The sequence below is a fragment of the Thunnus thynnus genome, chromosome 14 (assembly GCF_963924715.1).
Source record: "Thunnus thynnus chromosome 14, fThuThy2.1, whole genome shotgun sequence".
NCBI classification, from domain to species: Eukaryota; Metazoa; Chordata; class Actinopteri; order Scombriformes; family Scombridae; genus Thunnus; species Thunnus thynnus.
Window position 1 is genome coordinate 22,398,471 of NC_089530.1, and position 23,099 is coordinate 22,421,569.

Here is a 23,099-nt window from a genome sequence, read left to right on the forward strand (position 1 = left end):
TTGACCAGACTCTCTGTCTGTGTTTTGTTTACATACAGTAATTGATTGTGCTACATTATGTTAAATGAACTGATACTTACTTATTAGGAAGAAGCAAATGCAAAACAAGTTTCCGCGGTTCAGTGATGTATTTGGTCCATATAGAAATGTTGGAAAAGATTTTGAGAAAGACATTCAACCGTGACATTGACTCAAAATGTCAACAAAGCTAAGTGTCTTCAGCCATGCAGCTCTCTGAGGCTGTACTTTGGCACAGTGTTGCTTTGAGCAAAAAATGCTATCATCAGGATGCTAACATGCTGCTGTGGTACAATGTTCACCATCTTAGTTTTGTGTGTAGCATGCTAACATTTTCTCATTAGTATTAAACACAAAATATTGACCTGAGGATGGCATCTTGGATTATAATTCATCCTGATGGGAAACTCAATGTCTGTACCAAATTTCATGGCAATCCATCAAATATTTTTTGAGATATTTCACTACAGGAAAAGTGAGGGGATCATCAAAGTCATTAGGATTCATCCTCTGGGGATCATGAATGTTTGCACAACTTTCATGGCAATCTGTCCAATAGTTGTGATATTTCAGTCTGGACCAAAGTGGTGGTCCGACTGACGCCATCCATATAGCCATTCTGCTGAAACAACTAAAAATAGATTCGTAAACAAGATTCAAGGGGAAAAAAGCCTTAAATGAGGTACCAAGTGGCAGATTTTGTCGGCTTTAAATAAAGGCAGCTTTACATGTATAGCACATGTCATACACTGGCTAATTTTAGGTGTGTTACAGACTTAAAATAGATTGTATAGATTATCATGACTGATGCTCAATCTGCTCGAGAATCGCTTGACTCCTATTTTCTGAGTAAAGAAGCTGCTTCATCACGGCTTCAGGTTAATTGGTTGGATTGCATAGAGGTCACTGGTTTCATTTTGCACACTGAATTGAAAGGGAAGTAATCATTTTGTAGCGTAACATTCTGTAATTGAATTTAACGACAACAGGAAGAGGTTTCTTTGCTGTTTATCTGTTCTCATCAGTGCAATCATACCAGCTCTGCCTGCCCCTTTTTCCTCTACTTCTTCTTATTTATCAAATGTGAAATATTTTCTTTGTTTTTAAATTGAGGACATTGTGTTTTCTGGCAGGTTAATTGCGAGATTTGTTGCCGTCTGGGTTTTAATGTGGTGTGAAATATCTCTATGTCTAGATCTGAATGTACAAGTTGCCTGTTTGACTGCATATTTCTCCTAGTCCTTACAGGTTTGTGAAAATAGCTTTGAAAGTATATGATTTGGTTTTTAATCAGTGTACACTTTCTAAATATGTCTCTGCCGCAGCTTTATCACTGTCTGTGCTCGGATTAGTTTGTTCTGATGGAAACCCCGTGATTGCTGTTTATAGCTCATTTAACTAGGTTTCTGTGACTTGAAAAGATGAGGAGTCATGAGCTAGGCCTTATCCAATGTACAGTTTTGATGATTTCCCCGTTTGACACCATTAGATGTACATCTTGATTCCTTCAATTTCATTGACAAAATCTTCCAAATCATTTGAAAGTCATTATGTGTATAAATAGCACAAACTAAAAGCACACCTAATGCACTCACTGCATGTGTGTGTTCTCACTGAAATGCCAAAAACTACTTGAAAAATAAACTCTCACACACAAAGTGAGAAGAAATTTAACAGAGATGCTTGCAAATTTACCCTTAGATCTGCATCTGACTCGCATGATGTGTGCTCCAATGGAGAATTGCAAAATGTTTCCGAATTTCACCCTCATCTATATCGAAACGCAAAATAAACATGGATCTGAAAGAGTGAACTTGATCATTATCAAGAACTCGAGAATGTGTAACACACTGAAAACACAGCAGAAAAGGAGGATAATTGTTGAATGCATTAAGGAGAGAGCATTTGAGCTTTTAGTGCTGTCATGGACGGATTTAAATATTGTCAAAATGTTTGTTTAAGAGAGACTTTGTGTAATTTATGCACCAACCTGTCTGTGGTTATATTCAGTTAACACTCACAGACACACTCATTCATTCTGTTGTGTTTGCAGAGAGAGGACACTCTGGTGTTGTTCTCGGCCATGCTGTACGAATGTGTGACGCAGGAGTGTCCAGAGATGCTGCCCACATACATCGCTATTGAGCAGGTAACACAAATACATCCACACACAGTGAGTGAGCTGGATGATGACTCGTCCTCCTCACTCTTACTTGTCACTGTTTTAGCATTTGTTGTGCAATTGCATTACCAAGAAATGTAAAATTTAATTGTGTAAAATTGCCAAAAACTTAAATAAGTCGGTGAAATGAAATGTTCGCTCTGATAGATTACCTATCTCAAGTTAGTTTTCCTGGTTTCCGTGTTTATTTGAGAGTTCATAATTGAACTGAAACCAACAATTTCGAAATAGCAAATCAATTTTAAAAACTTGGTATGCATTGGAGAACGATTGGCACTAATGTAAACCATGTGCAGTTTGTGGATAACAGGATTTAATTTTAGCCTTAGTGAAAATCAGTTGAAATGTACAGCAGTAAAGTCTGATGGTTCTGGATCTGTAGTGTTTTAGCATTAACTGCTGCTGTACCAACACATTGCGCTCCATGACAAACCACAAAAATTAAGCTAAAAAAACAATTGTCAAACGTCTCAGATCTAAATCAACACTGACTGATTAAACATGTGTTGACTCATGTCGTTGCCGGTGTCTCTCAGGCGGTGGGCGCTCTGCGAAGGGGTGACCTGCTCCAGACTTTCCCCCTGTGGCAGATGCGTCTGGTGGTGGAGCTGTGGGACAGCAGGGTCCTGCGAGGTCCCGCTAACCGCCACGATGCCCTGCTCACCTCCGAGTTTCTGCCCGTCATGAAGAACATAGTGGATGTGGCACTGGACAGCTGGCTCAAAGGTGAGGAGGGGTGAGAGGGACGGTTGATGGGTGATTGATGGATGTGAGTGAATAAGAAGGTTGTTTGGATACATTGAGAGTGCTTGAATAATTCAATTTAAAATCTAGTAGCAGGAGTCATTTATCAAGTAGAACAGTTTCTTTAATTAAGCACAGATATTCGTAACAGGGATTCAATTAAATAAAGACATTTCAATTCACAATCATTGATATTGGATGGATGGATTGCACTACAGCTGAAACAATTAGTGGTTACCTTGCTAGCTTGTTGTTTTTGTTGTCTTTGTTCTGAAGTTCTTTGAGAAATTTACAATGTAATACAAAAGCACGAGGTTGTGATATGTTGGACAACCTACGGTGGCCGCGAAAGTCACGAAAAACACTAAAGGCCCTTTGTGAAGCCAGTGTTTGGTTTGTCCATTCTAGGCTACTGTAGAAACATGGCAGGTCTTCTTAAATGTTTGGTCAAATTTGATATACAACCTGACCTAAAGCCAATTAGCTTCCCGCATGCATTGCACTTTGACTTTTTGTTTTCTTTAATAAAGTGAAGCGTTTACTGCGATCCACCCTTCACTGCTATCTAAACAAATTGACATGATGTTGCATTGATGCATCGTGTAGACACGTCCTGGTAGATATGAAGCCTTTGTTTGCAATAATAAAGGGTTATCGTGTTTAGTAACCAACAAGCCAAACCAAATTTTTTGATGGGTACCCAGTTCTTGGCATTTTGGATTTGGTTCTAATTTGGAACTGGTTTTCACTTCCCAACCCTACACCCAATGCAACGGCTCATTGTGTTTTTAATAGTTTTTGGCAAACGGACAACAACAGATGTCTATGGCACAGAGGAATAAGATAGTAGATAGATAGTCTTCCAGTGTATAAATCCAATGCCTTGATGACTCAGCTGGGAAGCCCCCCCTACAACGCTGGTTCACATTGTCCCCTTGGCAAACCTCTCGTTCCACAGGAAACACTGGTGTTCATGACGCCTCTTGGCACTGGCAGACTGTTCAAAGGAAAACCAAACTACAGTAACTTGACCTCAAGTATTAGGAATGTTACTTTTCTCTGGAACTCATCCATGAATGACATATGTGTCTTTATAAAAAAATGGCTATTTAAAATCTCACAATCTGATTGATTGATAGCTGTTGTATAATGAGCGTATGCCACAGCTATGACATTTAATGTCCTTGTACAGTTCTATTTGTTTAGGAACCGATAAGCAGAACCGAAATTCAAATTTTCTGATGGGTATCCGGCTCTTGGCATTTTGGATTCGGTTCTAATTTAGAACTGGTTTTCAGTTCCCAACCCTACACCCAAAGCAACACAGTGGCTCATTGACGTGTTTTTAATAGTTTTTGGCAAACGGACAACAACAGATGTCTACAGCACAGAGGAATAAGATATATCAGGCTATGGATACACACACACACACACACACAAAATACTTGTTAGAAGGATGAATTCATTGTTGGTTTGGCTCTGCACATGAGATTTGTTGACAGTAATAAAAATATAGAAAATCACCAGCCTCCTATCCTTGAAGCTGGTTCCACTAAAAGCAGCAACCAGTGTCCTGCAAAAATCCTTTTTTTTCTGGTGCCCAGATGATAAACTAGCCTGCTTCATTTAATGATGAACAACAAACTTAACGGACAGATACAGTCGTAACCGTATTTAAATGTGTCCTCATATTAAGAACAAAATTACACTGAATATGTTTCACAAGCATCACTTCTCTGTTTCATTTATTTTCACCTCAACCACATGAGATGATAAAGTACATTTTGGCTTCACAGAGCAGCAGTGTCACCGTTTGAGCATTTCACAGGCTGGATGTGTTTCAGCTTGTTTTGTAGTTCAGGGTGTAGCATAATAATGTCATAGTTTAGAAGTTAAACAGACTGTGTATACACTCAAACAAACACACATTCCATCACTAATGTGCATGCACACACACACACACAGTAATAATATCACACGGAGAGGCGTGGGAAACAGGTGAAGTAGTCAGACCAGACTGCAATCGTGCACAATGTGTACAACAGTTGAAACAGGCCTTCGGTCTCGTGTTCATGAAGCCTTTTGGCTCTGGCAGGCTGTTCAAAGGAAAACCAAACTACAGTAACTTGAACTCAAGTATTAGGAATGTTACTTTTCTCTGGAACTCATCCATGAATGAAATATGTGTCTTTATAAAAAATGGGTAGTTAAAATCTCGCAATCTGACTGGTTGATAGCCATGGTATAATGAGCGTATGCTACGGCTATGACTTTTAATGTCCTGTTACAGTTCTATTTTTAATTATCACTCCACGGCTATCGTTAAAATGTTGGCCCGCGATCTGTAAGCAAGCAGGGACGACGCAGAGCTCCACCAACCATCGTCTCTGCAGCACCGCAGCGCTGCAAAAGCTTTCGGATATGGGCCTTGAAGCAAAAGAGATAATGTCTGTAAGCGGGCACAAGCGTGAGAGCTCTCTCCAGAACTATTAGTGACTGAAGCTCCCACACCAAGCAATGCATCTCCTACCAAAATGAGTAGGCCGAATGTTACTGCAAACAATTCGCAACGTGACCCCAGTGACACCGGACAGTTTTTCCAACAATTAATGGGAAGGTTCAAATTAATGTGAATAAATAAACTCTGGTTAGATCGCTGACTAGCTTGAGCGTTAGTTTAGCAGTTTACTTTCAGCTTAGCGAAGGGGGTTGTCACAAATAACACCACTTGATATACTGTAATCACAATATACCACAGCTAGTCATGAGATATTGCTTAATTATAGACTGGGATAAATTGTCTTCACACATGATCCACAGCAGGGTAGCGAAGATTAATCGATCAACAGATAATTAATCTCCAACTATCTTAATAGTTGTTTTAGTCATTTTTTAAAGTAAAAATGCCAGTCATTTTGTGGTTCCTCAGGTGTGAGGTGTTGCTGCTTTTCTTTGTCATACATGATAGTGAAACTGAAAATCTTTTAGTTTCGGACTGTTGGTTGAACAAAACGAGAAATGTGAAGATGTCACTTTGGATGTTGGGAAAATGTAATGAACATTTTTCACTATTTTTGGACATTTTACAGACGAAGTGATTAAAAATAATCGTCAAATTCATCTATAATGAAAATAATAATTAGTTGCAGCACGAGTCCACACAACAGAATCGTAGCAGAATGTGAGCAAATTGATTTTGTTAGATGGTTTTAAGGCCAAGTATAATGGATATCAGACATCGTTCCTCAAATCATTAAAACTCACAATTAAGATAAACTGTTGATCACATAATGTTGCATATTACAGTCTGTCAGTGCTGTCCTGTCTGCTTTCCTTTATCTTTAGTTCAATCAGAAATATTTAAATTAAATTTGTCCTAAGTACAGAAAAGATGTTTTGTGTTTGTTTCCAGGTGAAAGTAATGTAGCTCTAAGTACACCTATTACATAAGAACACCCAAAGTAATAAAACCTGTATGCTTTGTGTGTGTTTGCTCTTCCAGACAACAGTTCAGTGCTGAGGTCCTACATGAGGGGCGAGGCCCTCTCTAAGAACGCCCAGTCCATTATGTTGGCCTGCTTCCTGGTGTATCGCTCCATCCCCTGCCTCAGGAACACACACGCACAGCTGGAGGGTAAAACAAACACATTTATACATTAAACTAAACACTAAAAGCTGCAGCTGTTTACAGTTGGATGACCTTTTGTATGCAAATACTGTCTATACACAAAACAGAAGGCATTTAAATCCATCATGCCGTTTTAAATCTCACTGATATAGACCTGCTCTCATGAAATGACATGATTGAGTCCAACACCCTGCAGTATTCCTACAGAAAAACACCAAACCACCAAAGAAAATGACAGTTTCATTGCTCACTTGTGACAGTAACTGTTGTTTTATCCTCTCTCCTTGCAGGCTGCACTTCACTCGGGGATTTACTGTCACGTAGCAGCCGGTTGGGCATCCCTCTCAGAGACCTGCTGAGGCTGGTACCCGCCCTGCTGGGCTCTGCAGCTGGACCACAGACCCTGCCAGGCTTCCCTTTGCAAGCATACTGATCCCGATGCTCAGCACTAGTCAACTGGCTAGTAACCTCTCATAGACGCAGTTCACAGCCTTACGTTCCCACTGCCAGCACAGGTAGGACAGATGGCTGATTTCTACCTGTAACACCTGCGGGTGTGCACATCATCATGGGACAAGACGTCACCGTAAGACGTCTTGCGTCTTATTGCCTCACTGCGACCCGGCTGCCTCTGAGAAGAAATGTTTGGAGCACACAGACTTTTTCCTTCTCAGCCTCTAGAAAATGGAATAACTAATATTAAAGTTTTGTAATATAATATTTCTATTTAGTTTTTTTTACAACATAAAGAAAGTTTAGGCTGCAATGATGACGCAGTACTCGTGCCATTTTTGTGGTACAATAAATCCAGAATAAGGACTGTTTTGATGCCTATAAGTCAAGCCACAGCCAACTTTTCTACACTGACAAACAAGGACAGAAAGGACTGATCAGTACAACACGAATGCAGTCGGCTGTAGTAGTACCAGTGTCCATGCTGCCTGTGAGGGCTCTCCTGAGTTCAGGCCCCAGTGTTAAGAGGATGAGAAACCTATGGCAAGAAAATAAAATAGAACCTGCACACTTGACGATTACTGTGGTTTATTTTGCGTCTTGATATAAGGCTCAGACAGCCAGCTCTTGTGTAAACCAGGATGTCAACTGCCTTTGTTCTCCTGTCTTTAGTTTTTTTTTTTTTTTTAACTCTAGTTTGAAGGAAATCTTTCGGAAAGCACAGATGCATTTCTTTGGAGTCGTTTTAGATTTCTGACAAAGACCAGCTGAGGCATTCAAACCACTGAGACAAAACAACGCTGTATTTTTTTGTTGTGCTGTATTCTCTCATTGGCTGAAACTGGTCAGCCTTCTTACAGCGTTGTTTATCATGTGTTGTTCTTTTTTATTTTAACACAGATCTGATTGTTTTGTTGCCAATGTTGCATCCCTGAAATCAAGATGAAGTTCTTTTAAAGTGAGTCGAGGATCAAAACGGGCTGTTGGTTTGTCTTTGGGTGGTTCCCCACATGAAAAGAGTCTCCAAATCTTCCACTGGTATTTCTGTAATAGAACAATGTCCTTAAATAAGACTGCATTAATTTACTCTACTTTTGCACTTAGTGGAAAAACAGTTGGCTTCGCTTATGTGTCTTTTACTCTGGTTGGTTAATGAATTAAATAAACCAAATAATGCCTTTTTAATTTCTCTGTGATTCTCCACAACAGCTCTGATACAGTCATTATCTCCCGTGGCCTCTGCGCAAGCTGTCAGCCTCTATTGTTCAATTTTGTTGAGACTTTTTGAAGAATGATATAAAAAAAAACAACACTGGTTGGAAAGAATGCAAATAACACAAACACACATTTTGTTTGGGGAGATTAAAAGCAAAGAGCTTTTATTTCGCCTCACAAAAGAATTAAAATTGAGAGAAAACAGGCTGGGTGGATAGCTGCCACATCACCGCAGGGCAGTGGTGATTAAATTTAACAGATATCAGCAGATATGCAGGTGTTTAACGAGAGGGCAATCGGAGACAAGTTAGCTTTGTGCGTTCACAACAAGACAAATCTGTTTGGATGATTTGTTCAGAAAACCTGTTTTGTCACTTGAAACTTTTAAAAAGTCAGACTGTTTTTATGATTGCACATGTTAATGACCATGAAGGTAGTCAGAAACTAACCGCTGACTGAGTGCTGCTGTGTTTGAAGAGAACGTTAACAAGACGATAAAAGTAATCTGAGTGGTCAAATTAAAATTGTAAAAGTTCACGAAAAACAGTCAGCAGCAGCACATACCAACACATACCAGACTGATAACATAGACACAGTTGTTAGTGAAAAGTAAATTTATCCACAAAGTCAGGGTGAGTTCTTCTTCATATTCATATAGTTATGTGATGCTGTTGGATTTTCTGAATCTGAATGTTTTGTTTAGTCTCAAACTTTGAAACCAAGGATTGTGGGACTTTCCTACCAGCTCATGAACGCAGCATAAATGCCTAAAACTATCTGATGCTGAAAGTGCAAGATCGTCACCAAAATTTAATCGACCGTTCCTTGGGCTGATGCCTATCTGCCCCATTAGATTTTCAGCCAGAGCCGTCTAACTTATTGAGATTTTACCAAACAGAAAATGAAAACATGAGTCTCAGACTTGCTTGAAAGAAGATAAATGGTGTCTGGTTTTGATTAAAGGCATGTAGCCACCTGGATTTCACCAAACATAAGCCTTTAAAATCTATAAAAAGTCTTTAATTTTGAGTGTATGGAAACTCTAATGTCAGTGTAGTTAGTGTGTGGGAGGCTGTGCAGAGTCTTAGATCATTGCTAACCAACAGCTCTGAGAACATTCCAGAGCAAATGGAAAACATCCGAACAAACAAGTGGTCCACACCCTCCTCACAGAGCTGAAACACATAGAGCAGCTGCTCACACTCTGATCAAACTCTTAAGAAGGAAGAATTTGTTTGTATACCTCTTGATTTTGTGTGTGTGTGTGTTTGTGTGTGTGTGTGAAATGAGGTAAGATGAATGTTTTCTGAGGGCTCATTCACCTAACTCAAAGTAAACATCTACCAACAAATGGCAGCAATTTCCATGATTTCATATGGGAAAACTTCTCATTAGTTATAGGTAGTAATTGGCTGCACCAAAGCAGGTTATAATGATGAGCCAATAAGCGTCCTTTCTATCTGTTGGGAGTCTGCGCTCTTCCTCATACTGAGGCTAATTCTGCTGGTTTGGGTGGATAAAACAGGATTCAAGGCATCTGTTAAGAGCTGAATATGCTGGTCCACCCACGTCTAAACGCCTATGTGCTTCCTGCTGAACAACACAGTTAACAAAAGCTTCTCTTAAGGGTTTTCTTAGGATTTTAACCTTGGAAAGGCCCAAAAATAGCAACCAGACATGATTCACATTCTTTTTATAGTGGAGAAGAAACTTTCAGACCCACACGTACCTGACTTTTGATTGTTTTGTTTTTTTTTTTGCCACAAGAAGCCATTTGTGGTTATTTCTGTTATGTTTTTCTGACATGCTTCCTGGCTTTTATCAGCACTCAGAGTCATTTGGGAGTCCATTTGAGGCTCCATATTAAAACCAAAGCTATGTTTTCTCATCACAGTCAGGCTCTCTTCTCTGTATATATTCTGTTGTATGTAACAGCTGACGTGTGTATCCCCTTTTTCGTGACAGACATTGTAATAATATACCTCTTATTGTGCTCAGCAACACCAAAATCAAAGTGGTGGTTGAAGAATTTAAAGCGCCTGAAATCTCGTTCAGCTTCTTATTACAAGCTTCTACATGAACACATCATTTTCTGCCAAACCTTTGGTTATTTCACATTTATAGATTTCTGTATTTCTGTTTTTGTCTGTGCTCTTTTCACTGGTTTGAAGGGGGGAGGGACCCACTTGGGAAAAAGGTGATGTCATGTACTTTGGTGCACCAATCAGGATTTAGCAATATTTGAATAAAAATTTAACGAGAGTTGGGGGATTGTTGCTTGTGTTGCTATGGACATACAGCAGACATATGTCCGCAGTTGTCAGCTCTCTATTAAAAAACACAAGACAACAAAACATAGGCCTGTAAAATGTAAAAGAAAGAAAGAAGAATGCCCCTTACAAATTCCCAGAGCCCATGATGTCTTCAGTTTGTTTGTTCTGTCCGAAATCAAAACGTATAATTCATTGACTTTGATGTTTAATTAACTGGTTAATTTTTGCTCAAAGAAATCATACCAATATATAACAAATCATTCAGTAATTAAAGCTGCCCTTATCAATAGTCTTTAAATGAACAATGTCTCAAATTACTGTGTAATGTGAAAGAGTTCTCTTGCAGTGACAAACCTGCAGAGCGTTGAAGTGTATTTTAGCTCATTGTTTTGGTTTTCCGTCCTGAAAACTCAGCGCTCATCTACCTTGTTGCAGACACAGCAGGCAGCTGTTTTCAGCGAGGAAAAAAAAAGCACCAGCTACAGACGGCAGACAGGCAAAGTGAGCTGGTGAATGTCGTGAAGCATTTAGCAGCTAAAGAGCCAGATATTTAACCCAGGAGTAGGTGGAGACCAAAACAGAGCTAAAAACAGTCCAATATTGGACTTACATTAGATTCAAGCGGCCAGAGACATGATTCCAAATGAATGATATTGTCACTCTGTGTTAGCTGAATGAGTCAATAGGCAGCTGTTTGCTAACATGTTTGCAATGTCAGATAATGGATAATGTTGGTTTAATTTACTGTTCCAAGTGCCACCCCAAAAATCAATAAATGTACCTTTAATGCTCTAAAATATTGCACTAAAAACAAATTCAGAGCTGCAATGATAAGTCAATTAATTGATTAGTTGCCAAATATTATATTAATCACTAACTATTTTGATTATTGATTCATTTTGAGTCATTTTTTAAGAAGAAAAGTCAAAATTCTCTTTTTCCAGCTTCTCAAATGTGAATATTGTCTGGTTTCTTCAGTTTTCTATGATAGTAAACAGAATTTCTTTGAGTTGTGGACAGTTGGACAAGACAAACAAGACATTTTGAGGATGTCATTTGGGCTCTTGATTGACAATTTTCACCATTTTCTGACATTTTATAGACCAAACAACTAATCGAGAAAATAATCAACACATTAATCGAAAAATTAAAATAATCGTCAGTTGCAGCCTTCCACAAATTAAACAAATCTCATCATCACAACCCCTGCCACTTTCATTGACCTCCCTGCTCACTATGCCAACATGCTACCCATGTAGTATAATGTTTAACGGGTTGTCCAGTATCACAGCTGGGCCTCGATGTGTGTGCGGTTTCCTGGAAACACGTGCTGTTTCAGTCAACATGTCTTAACAAACATTCCAGGGAAGTGTCACATGACATTAACGAGTAAACTGAGAGTCCAGGGCCAACAGGAACCGGGGCAGCCTGTCGTTGTCTTGGTGTGTCTTTAAGATGATCAAAGCCTTGTGGTTTTAATAGTCCTGGTTTCTCCATTGAAAGGCTGATCTTCTTTCCTGGACTTGAATGAGTTGCTTGTGTCCCTGCTGTTGTAATGCCGCAGGGTTTCAGTACGTTATAAGGAAACGGTAGAAAAAGAGGAGTCAGATCTTTCTAGCGACGCTTCGTGCGGACTGTGAGACACTTTGTCTGAAGCCATGTCTTGTTGTCTGAAAGTAATTTAGTGCCGCAGCTGATTACAAGATGCAGTTTGCTTGCGGGTACGCATGCCTGTTCATAAAACGTGTCTTCAGGTCTTAACACTCAATTTCTCCTCTCACGAAAAGAGGCATTTGCCTGTTTTGATACCTGGTGGGGATAATTTAGTGAAACCGAAAGACTAAAACTTCATTTCATTACCCTTCCTCTACTGAATTAAAAATACCAGCCGACAACCCGCAGCAAGACTTAAACAGAAAACACATTTGATACAGACTTGACTCCTTTAAGGCATGTTTGTGGTGTTCAGGAACAGTAGTGACGATGAGGTCCTGTGAAATGTGTCTTCAAGGCATCTTGATCCTGACTGGAACCAGTCCCAACTGTATATGGGCACCAGGCAAAACAACCTGAAACATTTTCAAGAGAAGTGGAAGCAAATACTGTATAAATAATCTACAGTATATCAAAGAGGAAGAACAAGAGTTCCACCAATTGAACCAAGACACGTTGTGGACTTTCAGCCTCACTAGCAGAGAAGCTCAAAGGTTGACGACGGCAGCCCATTGACAGCAATAGTCTTTCTCCACCACTGTTGTTTGGTTTGCCTTAAAGTTTTGCAGTATTCTCACATGACATTCATGGTCCTTAAATGATAAGTCCCAAAGATTTTAATGATCTCCTGACTCAATTGAAATCAAATGTCATTAATAAAGGTTCCCATGTTTCTCACTTTCTAAAAAGCCATCAAGACTGCAGTTATGAATGTTTCTAAGTTAATAATAATGGTTCTTGATTTTCTCAATTTCTGATAATATAACCAGCAAAACTGTCAGTCACTTGCTGTTATACACCCACCAAGCACTTTATTAGGAAAACCTGTGCAATCTAATGTAATCCAATACAACAGCTCTGCCGTAAATTCTACTTTTACAAAGCTTATACATTTTCAGTTTTTGTTGACGTTGTCAGAAAGGTGATTATTCTACTTTATATATATTATTGAGGACGTAGTGGGTGGTGGTGATGTACAGGAGTGCATTATGTTCCTAATATTTTGCCACCCACATGTATGTTAATGGGGTTGACAACATATTACGAACACTTTTCAAGTCGTAAAAGTAGAATATAAGGCAGAGCTGTTGTATTGGATTGCATTTGATTACACAGGTGGTCCTACTAAAGTGCTCAATCAATCAAAGGGTTCTTATAGTCTGCAGTTGTAAAAATGTTAAGAAACTGTTATAAATGGATTTAAGTCCAGATTCCCTGAAGCTCTTTTCCAGAAAGTACGTGGTCAAACAATCCATTGGAGAGTCGTACTGGTGAACTAACAAGCTAAAAAGACGAAGCCAGTTTGGTACTGGAGGAGGATTTTCCACAACCTGGCAACCCAAAAGATATTCTTATTAAAGGCTTATAAATCATCTGTAAAACATTGTAAAGCATTAATGATGAATACCTATGGATCCCTTTATAAAGGGTGGCTTGTCAGAAAGTTGTGCCAATTAATTTGTGTCCTTAAAAGCAGTTTTCTTTGCTATGGTCTAAATGAACCAATCAGATTCTTCCTGCCTTCCTGTGTCTGAAAGTACTTTCAGACGCACCCTGCCTAAGTGTCCTTGAGCAACGATCATTTATCAGTTTATGGGGTGGTCGTGACTCACATAAGGCTTCCTTGAAACAGATTTTGCGGATTTATTGTAAGTCTCTCAGGATAAGATTTAAATGCCTAGAAGAATGTAAGATTGTGTAAGACAGAAAGAGTTGTGTTTTGTCCCAGACGACACTGAGGCATGTGTTGGGAAACAGACAGCTGAGTCCAGTGTTTATAATAACTGCCTGTCTGTATTGAGCCTGTGGGAAAAAGAGCACTGCCTCCAGGAAAAAATCCTGTTGTTTGTTTACACAATAAGCCAAAGTGTGTCACAGTGAACACGCCCTCGGACTGTGTGGCTTTTCTCATGTCTTAACTTTAAACACAAGAGCATCTAGTGTTGAAGTGAATCTTGTTTTAACCCTGACCTAAACAAATTAACAAATGACACTTTGAAGGGCTCTGATCTGACAGCGGACCACCAAGGAGCCAAAACTTAGAGAAGCTTTATAACTTCAAGGGAATTCTGAGGTTGTCTTTGTCTTTCCAGTACATCATAGCAGCGGAAACAACAGAGTCAACATTTACAGATGTCTTTTCTCATTCAGTCAACTGGGCAAATTATTGTACAAGTAACTGATTAACAGAGTTTGACTTTGATTTTAAGATGTGACCACTGTGTGAAACTAAATTAAAGAGAAATGAAAATAAAAAAACACATCAGTGGTGCAGAGCTTTGTACGTACAGTTATTGCCTTACATCGGTAAATATTAAAGGTGAAGAAAGTACAATTAACTTAAAGTATGAAAAGTTTATTGTAATGTAATTGCATTAGTTTTAAAGTATGTCAGCCCTCTCTGTCCCTGCACTTTTATAAGTGATTATAGTGTCTATTTAAATCATAAATCTATGCCTTTGTGACGTCATTGAAATCATGCCAATTAGCCATTTTTTTCTTCTTGATTCTTAACTTATTCCTGTATTTTATCAGTGTATTAATCTTTGTTTTTGATGTGAAGCACTTTGAATTACTTCTACTGTATGAATTGTGCTATATAAAAAATCTGATTGATTGAAAATGATAATTTTAGCTTGCTGGAAAAAGCTACAAGACAACTACTACCACCTAAAGATATACAATGATCTAAAATGATTGAATTACCAACATTATGAATCTCTTACAGACCTATTATTACCCATATTGCAATTTTAAATAAATGTCAATAAACTGACGATAGTTACACAAACCAATAACATCTACAGCAACCAAAGTTCAATCAGCCAACAGCCCTGTGTTTTAAACTCGTCATACATACATTAAACAGGACAAACATATCAGAAGTGAACCAACATAAGAAAGGAAATACATGCCTTGACATACATAAGGACAAATATAGTGTTACATTTATTGTTACTGCGGTAAGAGACGTTTAACCCCCTCCTCCCAAAACTGCAAGAAACTGTAACATCAGCAAACCCTGTTAACCACAGACCAGTGAAGATTCTTCCTGCTCTTTATGGCCAAATAAGTAATACAAACTAACTTTGTTCATGATTCATAATTTTTGTATGAGGGTGTGTCTGCATTATCTTGTTGGATATGAAAACCACTTTGAGCAATAGATGGGAGGGCTTTATGAACACATTAGACACTGAAAACTGATCCGACTTACAATAGTTTATATTAGTTATTAAGACCCCTTGTCAATATGTGATTTTTTTAAACTTTATTTTATCTTTTAGAGAGTTGAAGAGGCAGAATTACCCAGAAATTCACTGGAAGAACCCTTAGATTTATCTTGCAACTCCTACTGTACGTTGGGAGCCACTGATGTGGGTAATATGTGCTGGTTTCACCCTTTATTCTCTTAAGTTTCAGTCCACAAAACAAAGAAATTTGGCGGTTTGTTTTCAGAATGATTAGTAGATGACAGTGGGGTAATTTGTGGTATAAACGTTTTGAAATATCTGTAATGGAAGGAGTTCATAATCCCTGCATGTCGTCACATCTGTACTTCCCTCTCCTCTAACGTCGGTTTTTCTTCACCCTACTGGAGGTCAACACAACACAAGCATCAGTTACATCAGCTCCGGTGTTTCCACACAGTTTGCACTTTCAGAGAAAAAATGGAAATCTAAACAGGAAATTTCTCACTTTGCATTTATGCAGAAATTGGGCAGGGTTCATCTCGGTTCACTTTGTTAAATACAGAAGTTGTGAGTCCACATGACAAAGATCATATCCATCCCATTGAAATGTGAGTGAGAACAATTACCGCATGAGGATACCACTTCCAAACATTCAGAGAAGTGAAAAGGAGTCACTTTCCTCTCTTAATGGCTCAGGTCTTGGTGCCTTTGAGCAAGGCATGAAAAGCAAAACGAAACAAACTGCAAGGAAGTAACCCCAGCTTTAGCCACAACTTCTGCTTTTACTTCCTCTGTGTGTGTGTGTGTTCATGAAAATGGGCGGTACTTCCCTGCCTGTGTATGCATGGCAGCTTTTAATATATCTGCATACATGTCCTGTATTATTAATATGAAGCTGCAGGGGAGAAAAGAGAAGGACATCCTCTGCATGTGCACAATATGGATTATGTTATTGCATACATGTTTTTTTTTTAAATTTTGTTTATTTGAATGGTTCATTTATTGCTTTTAGTGCTTTATTTTGTAGAATGTAGTTTTATGTTGTCTTAATCTATGGTTTTATTTTATGGGTGATGTCTGTTCTATGCTCTGTAATTAGCGTGTGTTGACACTGTAATGTCCATGATCCTCTTGGATGAAGCTTGAAGCTTGTTGGTTGGTATGAGAATAGGCCCCTACATCAACTGTTTTTCAGACAAATTGCTACAGTATCGTCTTACAGATACGTAGGTTTGATTTTCAAAGCTTGAACTCCAGGTGGGTGGAAACAATGACTTGAAGACCATCTGCAGTGAAAACACCAGCCAGGTAAGGTTCTCATGCAGAAAAATATACTCATAGAAAACTGATTTGCAGGCACTTTCCTTGTATTTTTAGCCATGCTAATAGTGTAACTCCAGTTGGTTAGTCCACCTCTTTTAAAATATCTCAGCAACTATCGGATGCATTGCCATGACATTTTGTACAGACACTGATGGTCTGCAGAGGATGAAACCTAATAACTTTGGTGATCCCCTGACTTTTCCGCTAGCGCTACTAGACGTTTGCTTTGACGTTTGTGGGGGTTTTTTTTAGTGAAAAGGCTTGTCAACTATTGGATGCATTGCCATGACATTTTGTACAGACATTGATGGTCTGCAGAGGATGAAACCTAATAACTTTGGTGATCCCCTGACTTTCCTTCCTCTAGTGCTACTAGGTTGACGTTTGTGGGTTTTTTTTTCAGTTAAATGGCTTGTCAGCTATTGGATGACTTGCCATGAACTTTGTTACACATGATCATACTCCCCTTCCTCAGGATGACTTTCATCTAGCGCCATTAACTGGTCAAAATTTCAATGTGTCCAGTACTTTGGTTTATCACCAAGTTTCTGCAAAACAAATGACATTCCCATCAGCCTTTGGTGTACTTTGTGTTTAGTGCAAATTGGAAAGTGTTAGCATCATGCTAACACACTAAGATGGTGAACATGGTAAACATACCTGCTTAAAGGATATGGATGGCGGTTTTCTATATTTTTCTTATTGTCAACAAATCTCATATGCTGAGTGACATGCCACAGAGAGTTTGGGCACATTGTTTCATGTTTTCAGTCCCTGGAGAGTAGTTCCATGTAAGGCAGGCACCACTGCACGTGTGGGGACGCGGTTCTGTTTACAGAGCTTTGCTAGCTTGTTGTGCTACATATCACAACTTCTTGACTTTGTACTACATTGTAAATTTCTCAAACAACAGTGCAACAGCCATGTTACTGTACATGGAGCTACTCTCCGGTGACTGAAAACATGATCGCTGTTACTCGTCTTTAGAGCCATTTCTAAACAAACTTCCAAACAACAAACTCTTCATGGTGAAGGAACATGTCAACCAGTGCAACGGTTTGTTCCAAGCACCACTGTGCCGAAGTACAGCCTCACAGTGTGGATATCATGGCTTTAGACTCTTCTTTAAAGTTAGTCTCAGTTGAAAAAAAAGTTCTTTTGTCTTGTTTGGGTGAATAAATTGAACCTTGAAGCTGGTTAGTCAGTATGAGAAAGCCTCTGCAACATCCACTTATGGGACACGATACTACACTTTTATTTTATCCATTACTATTACGCAGTAGTGTGAGATTCAATGTCAAATAAACATTTTTAGAAATAAATAATTAATTTAGAGTGTTTGGACTCACAAATGGGGGAAAATGATCACATGACCACCATCATAGTGAAGACATAAGTACTCACCTTTCTGATAATGTCAACAAAAACTGAAAATGTGGAAGATGCTGTTGTATTGGACTGTATCAGATTAATTGGTTGTTTGTACCTATAAAAAAAAACATAATTTTAGTCGCTTTTCCCTATATTTTTATTTGTACATTCCTGTATAATTGACCTGTAAGTATGTTACTGTTGAAGCAGCTCATGATGAGTTAATGATTATAATCACAGTGAAACAGGCTGTCTGAGTTCACCTGCATCCATTGTTCATAAATGTCAGTGATAGGTGTGTATCTGTTATTTACATTATATCTGTCAGTGAATGTAATCTAGTTAAACACTTATGGCAAACAGAGAACTCCATTCATAATTAGGCTTCCCGTTGCGCAGCAAAAGAGGGGAGGGAGGAGTGACAGGAGGTGGGTGTGACCAAAAATACGAATTTGTATTACATGCAACTCTCGCAGACAGCTCAGTTTCAATGGTGGAGCTGCACAGGAGCAGCCTGGTGCAGCAATTAAGAAAGTTAGTGAGGAGAGAGAGAGAGAGAGAAAGCGCGCACATGGTTTGGTGTGTATTCAGGATGACTTTTATTCCGCAGTGCAAAAGTTTGATAGTGAAAGAAAATATGTCAGACCGAGGTGGTGCAGATTCGTGCCCTCGCAAATGTTGGCTGAGGTTAAAAAAAAAAAGACAGAAAAAGAAAAAGACGTGCTAAGTGTGCGCCTAACCGCCTGTGATGTTGGGTAAGTCTGTGAGTTCACTCTCTTTTTATGAATTAAACACAAAACACTCAGATAAGCTCTCCACTTCACAGCTGTGCTCTGTTCAAAGTCCAAATGAGGAAGCAGTTTTTGACTTTGATAGAGCTCTGCATTCACTGAGGTTGAATTTGTGCAACATCACAGCGATATTTCAATACTCTTGCTCTTAAGTAGACACAGCAGAACTGTTAGAAGAAGTTTAAGGGCCGTGCAGTGCTCACTCATGCGTAATGGGCGGTTTTTGCAGAGATAAAAGGAAGTATGCGGTGTCAGACAGAGATAGTAACCCGGTCTTCCTCTTCCTTTTGTACTTTTTATAAAAGTTATTGAATGACTTGATCTGAAACAATTTTCTTTGACTTGGCTGCACACTGTCCGCATTTTTTTCTGTGCGCGTTGAAGCCATGAATGCACAACGAGCGTCAGATGAGCTGCTGCAGGTTATTATTATACTGTCCCGCACAAAATATTCTTGTGACTCTCTTGTGTGAATTTCTCTGATCTTTTTATAGACTGATCTTATCAGTGTGTGAAGTTTGGGTGGTGAGCGTCACCTCCTGGAAAGACTTTACCAGAATGCAGTGGGCGTCACTTAATTACTTGATAAACGCAAACTGTTGAAACCTGGGGAGTCAATGGAAGAGATGCTGCGTTCACGTGCTGTCGGAAACCACTGACTTCACAGGTGTAAGGCAGACCTCACACGCTGATGCGTCAGAATTAAGACTTCAAAAACTTCAGAAAGAAAATATGACTGAACAACATGACAAATTATGTTTATTTTTATGTTTATGTTTATTTATTTTTATAAATTACTGCAGCATGAGTACAAGAAAGAAAACCAGACACATAACTGAGGGTTTAACTTGAGTAAAACTGCATTCTGTTTCAAGTTACTGTAATTGTACGAGACAAGAGGTAATTAGTTGACAAAACCATCTCGCCTTAAGGTTCTTTAAGTAGCTGTTCTTGAGCTTTTGATTACATCACATGATCTTCCTCAGCAGTTTGCAGAGTTGTCGTTATATAGTATACGTTGGCATAGAAATGGAAATTAAAAACTCCACAATGCCATGTCAGCTGGGCAAGCTCCAAACTGCTGAGGAAGACTGTGTGATGCTATTGAAAGCACCGGAACTGCTACTAGATGCACCTTGAGGTGTGACTGGTTCGTCAGCTGCTGTTTCCAAAGTCAAGAGGGAACTCTGAAGTTCCGGTATTGATTACATGTACATCACATTTCATTCATTTCACACACGCTTCTTTCCAAAATGACACAAGAAGATTGCTGAAGCTTCCTGCACTACAGCAAATAGCAAGATACAATAAATACTGTAAGTAAATTAACAATGTAGTCCAGCAATGTAAAAAATTAACAATGAAATTGGTAAAATACATGAGCCACATGTCTTCGCTTTTTTCATGTAAGTTTGTTAATGTGAGGGCATTTTGGCAACAAGTCTAATTTTAGGTGGGAAAGTTCATTCTGGACCTTTTTTAAAAGAAAAAACAAACAAAGAAACAAACAAAAAAACCAAACTGAACTCAAGGTCCACTTACTAAGTTTTCCCAGAGCTTTCAATCACAGTGCATAGTCTACATTAGCGGATGATGTCAACTAACAAAACTCTCTATCTGCTCACTCTTACCTGTAGACCGTGTATACTGTGGTCGACAGCTGTGGAAAAAGCGAATGGGGTTTGCTTAGTTATCACACTCCACTGACGAGGACAATGAAGTATGGTTGACAGCTCAGAGAAATTCTAGTAAGTGAACCTTCAGTTATTTATTTTGTGTAACTAGTCTTTTTTTTTTTTTTCTCGTTGATGTGGCAGGATCTCATTATTCTTGTTTTCTGTTCGACCTGTTCTGTATGACAATGATATTTCCAACAGTATTTGAACTCATCACCACGTTGAGGAGGATATTTCAAACAGATCAATTATTTTCTTATGACACAACGTTCTATAAATGCACAACTCTTCTTTTATTTTTACTTCCTAAGAAATATCTCAGTTCACCCCATGCAAAGACTTAAGAAGATACTGCCAGATAAAATAGCACAACTTTCTTTTTAGTGCTTTCATGTGCCCAACACCACCTCATTTCTTCACTATTTGGACTCATTTGAAGTAAAGATGTAGATGAAGACTGCTCGTGGTGTAGTGTGTGCATGAGTTTCATAATGAGTGACGTGGGGTTTCCCTGTCCCTGTTTCCTCCATTCATGTGGCTGGAGACTTAGAAGTATAGAGCTGTCAAACCCGGATATGAGCTGAATATTGAGTGTGTTAGAGGGAGCGAGAGGAAGAGACTGTACGTGTGTGAGTGTGTGTGTGTGACAGAGAGACAATAGAGTGGAGTAGGTTTGCATGTTTTATTTATACAACCTTTACGTAAAGAGGATTGTTCTTTGAGATCATGTATCTCGTGCGTGTGTTAGAGACAGCAGCTAAGTCATTTCCTCATTCAGCTTTCTCGGTGACCTCAGCAGCACAAACCTTCTCTTGTCATTTGCACCATTTTGCATCCCCGGGCAACTATAAGTCTGCTGCTTAGCAGGAGGAAGCAAAACACTTGTACTTTTCCAGATGTCAACGATATCGTATCACACATTTTTGGCAGTGACAGAAGATGACAGATTATATGTAAAATACTTGCAAATTGAAGACATGTTCCAACCTTGCTGATAACTCATATTGTACCCAACCAGCTGTGACTCCTTAGTCGATATTCTAGCTTTAGCATTAAGTGTGGATCTGTACTTGACACAAAACCGTCTTAAAACAATAGTCAGGTGTCTATATGAGCATTTGAAACAGTTTTGCTCACTGTAATCATTACTCCTGTTCATACTGACTGTTAAAAGATCCCCTTCAAATGTGCTTACACTGCATGTGATAGGCCCAAAATCCACAGTCCTCCTTTTTGAGCAAAAATATATTTAAAAGTTTATCAGAAGTTAAGATGAGGCTTCAGTCGTCTGAGCAAGTTAAATTAAGTGGATATCACTCCTTTTTCGTAAAAGAATCCTCTTTGTGTCTCGGTGGACAGTGTTTTCCTGCTCAGCTGCAGTGCAGTCGTATAAAAAATGGGAATTTGGCAATAAACAGACAGTTACTTTGACTAAACTGGGTGGCTGACGCCTCATATTGGCTTCAAATAAACTCTCAAATACACTTATGCATGGAAGAAGGACTGTGAATTTTGGCTCCCATCATTTACACCGAAAATGCATTATGACATCATCTCTTAAATCCCAGTATGAAAAGAAGGAATGATCACAGCGATCAAAAACATGGGTTAATGTTTTAGTTTTGGCACGTGAGTATTGTTTAAGGACAGACTTGAATAATTGTGAACCTATCGTTTTTTAAAGAAGTGTGTGTGTGTTGCAACACTGGAATCATAACTTTGCATTACCAGCCACCTAGTCGTAGCTTGCCGAGCTTGTGAAATGTCACTAGGGGGCAGTGTCACTCCAAAACACAGTGTGATCTAAAATACGTTTTGAAATCTGAAAATCTGAGCAGCTGGCAAAGTAATCACCGAATGACGCACTGACCAGTGATGCGATTAACCCCAGCGAGCATGATTTTAATAATGTGTATTTAAAAGTGAAACCCATTTAAAAAAGCCATTCATGTCTTTCTTGTAACATATTTGGTATTATTTGTAGTTACTTTTTGGTTTTACACACTGTTTAAAGCACTTTCTTAATACTAAACTTTTCTAATTACTAGTTGCTTATTGGACAAAAAAATGATGGCTGCATTTAATTTAAGTCAGCCAGGCAAAGATCCGGGGGAGCAGTTAGCCTAGCATGAATTATCTCGCAATTAAAACCTGTCTATAGATATCTATTTTTAACACTCTAATTCTTCCTTGTGTCTCCTTGATTAATCTATATCCATATGTGACTGCTGTATAAAGCTTTAAGCCCTCTAGGAATTAATTTACCATGGTGAAGTCTGTTGTAACCATGATCACACTAAATAATGCCCTCTCTAGTATCACTGTGATATTCAACTGTTTTACTGAGCGTTGGTGAGCATGGAAATAAAGTCTGAGCAGGATCTGGCTGATTAAACCTCGCTCCGTGCTGTGCCTCCGTATAGACAAATTAGGGGAAATGTACACCAGAGATGTTGCTATGGAGATGCAGCCGGAAGCAGAGAAAGCTGAGAGATAAAGGTGTGAAGTTCAGTCCAAG

The 23,099-nt window shown here is 38.9% G+C and overlaps 1 protein-coding gene and 1 long non-coding RNA gene across 8 annotated transcripts in view; both read left to right on the forward strand.

The window, feature by feature from the left end:
* anapc1 (anaphase promoting complex subunit 1) overlaps window positions 1–7,600 on the forward strand; it is a 55,652-nt gene extending 48,052 nt beyond the window's left edge. For both annotated transcript variants that reach the window (XM_067610607.1, XM_067610608.1), the window contains exons 50-53: window positions 2,072–2,167; window positions 2,737–2,926; window positions 6,447–6,578; window positions 6,863–7,600. In XM_067610607.1, coding sequence (XP_067466708.1) covers window positions 2,072–2,167; window positions 2,737–2,926; window positions 6,447–6,578; window positions 6,863–7,005 — 561 coding nt within the window. In that variant the 3' untranslated portion in view covers window positions 7,006–7,600. The remainder of the gene's footprint in view (window positions 1–2,071; window positions 2,168–2,736; window positions 2,927–6,446; window positions 6,579–6,862) is intronic.
* Window positions 7,601–18,544: 10,944 nt separating this feature from the next.
* LOC137197283 (uncharacterized) overlaps window positions 18,545–23,099 on the forward strand; it is a 98,792-nt gene continuing 94,237 nt past the window's right edge. Inside the window, exons 1-2 of one of the 6 annotated variants that reach the window (XR_010931384.1) lie at window positions 18,545–18,869; window positions 20,543–20,653. This is a non-coding gene — a long non-coding RNA (uncharacterized lncRNA). The remainder of the gene's footprint in view (window positions 18,870–20,542; window positions 20,654–23,099) is intronic. The other 5 variants (XR_010931385.1, XR_010931379.1, XR_010931381.1 and 2 more) reach the window with 5 other exon arrangements.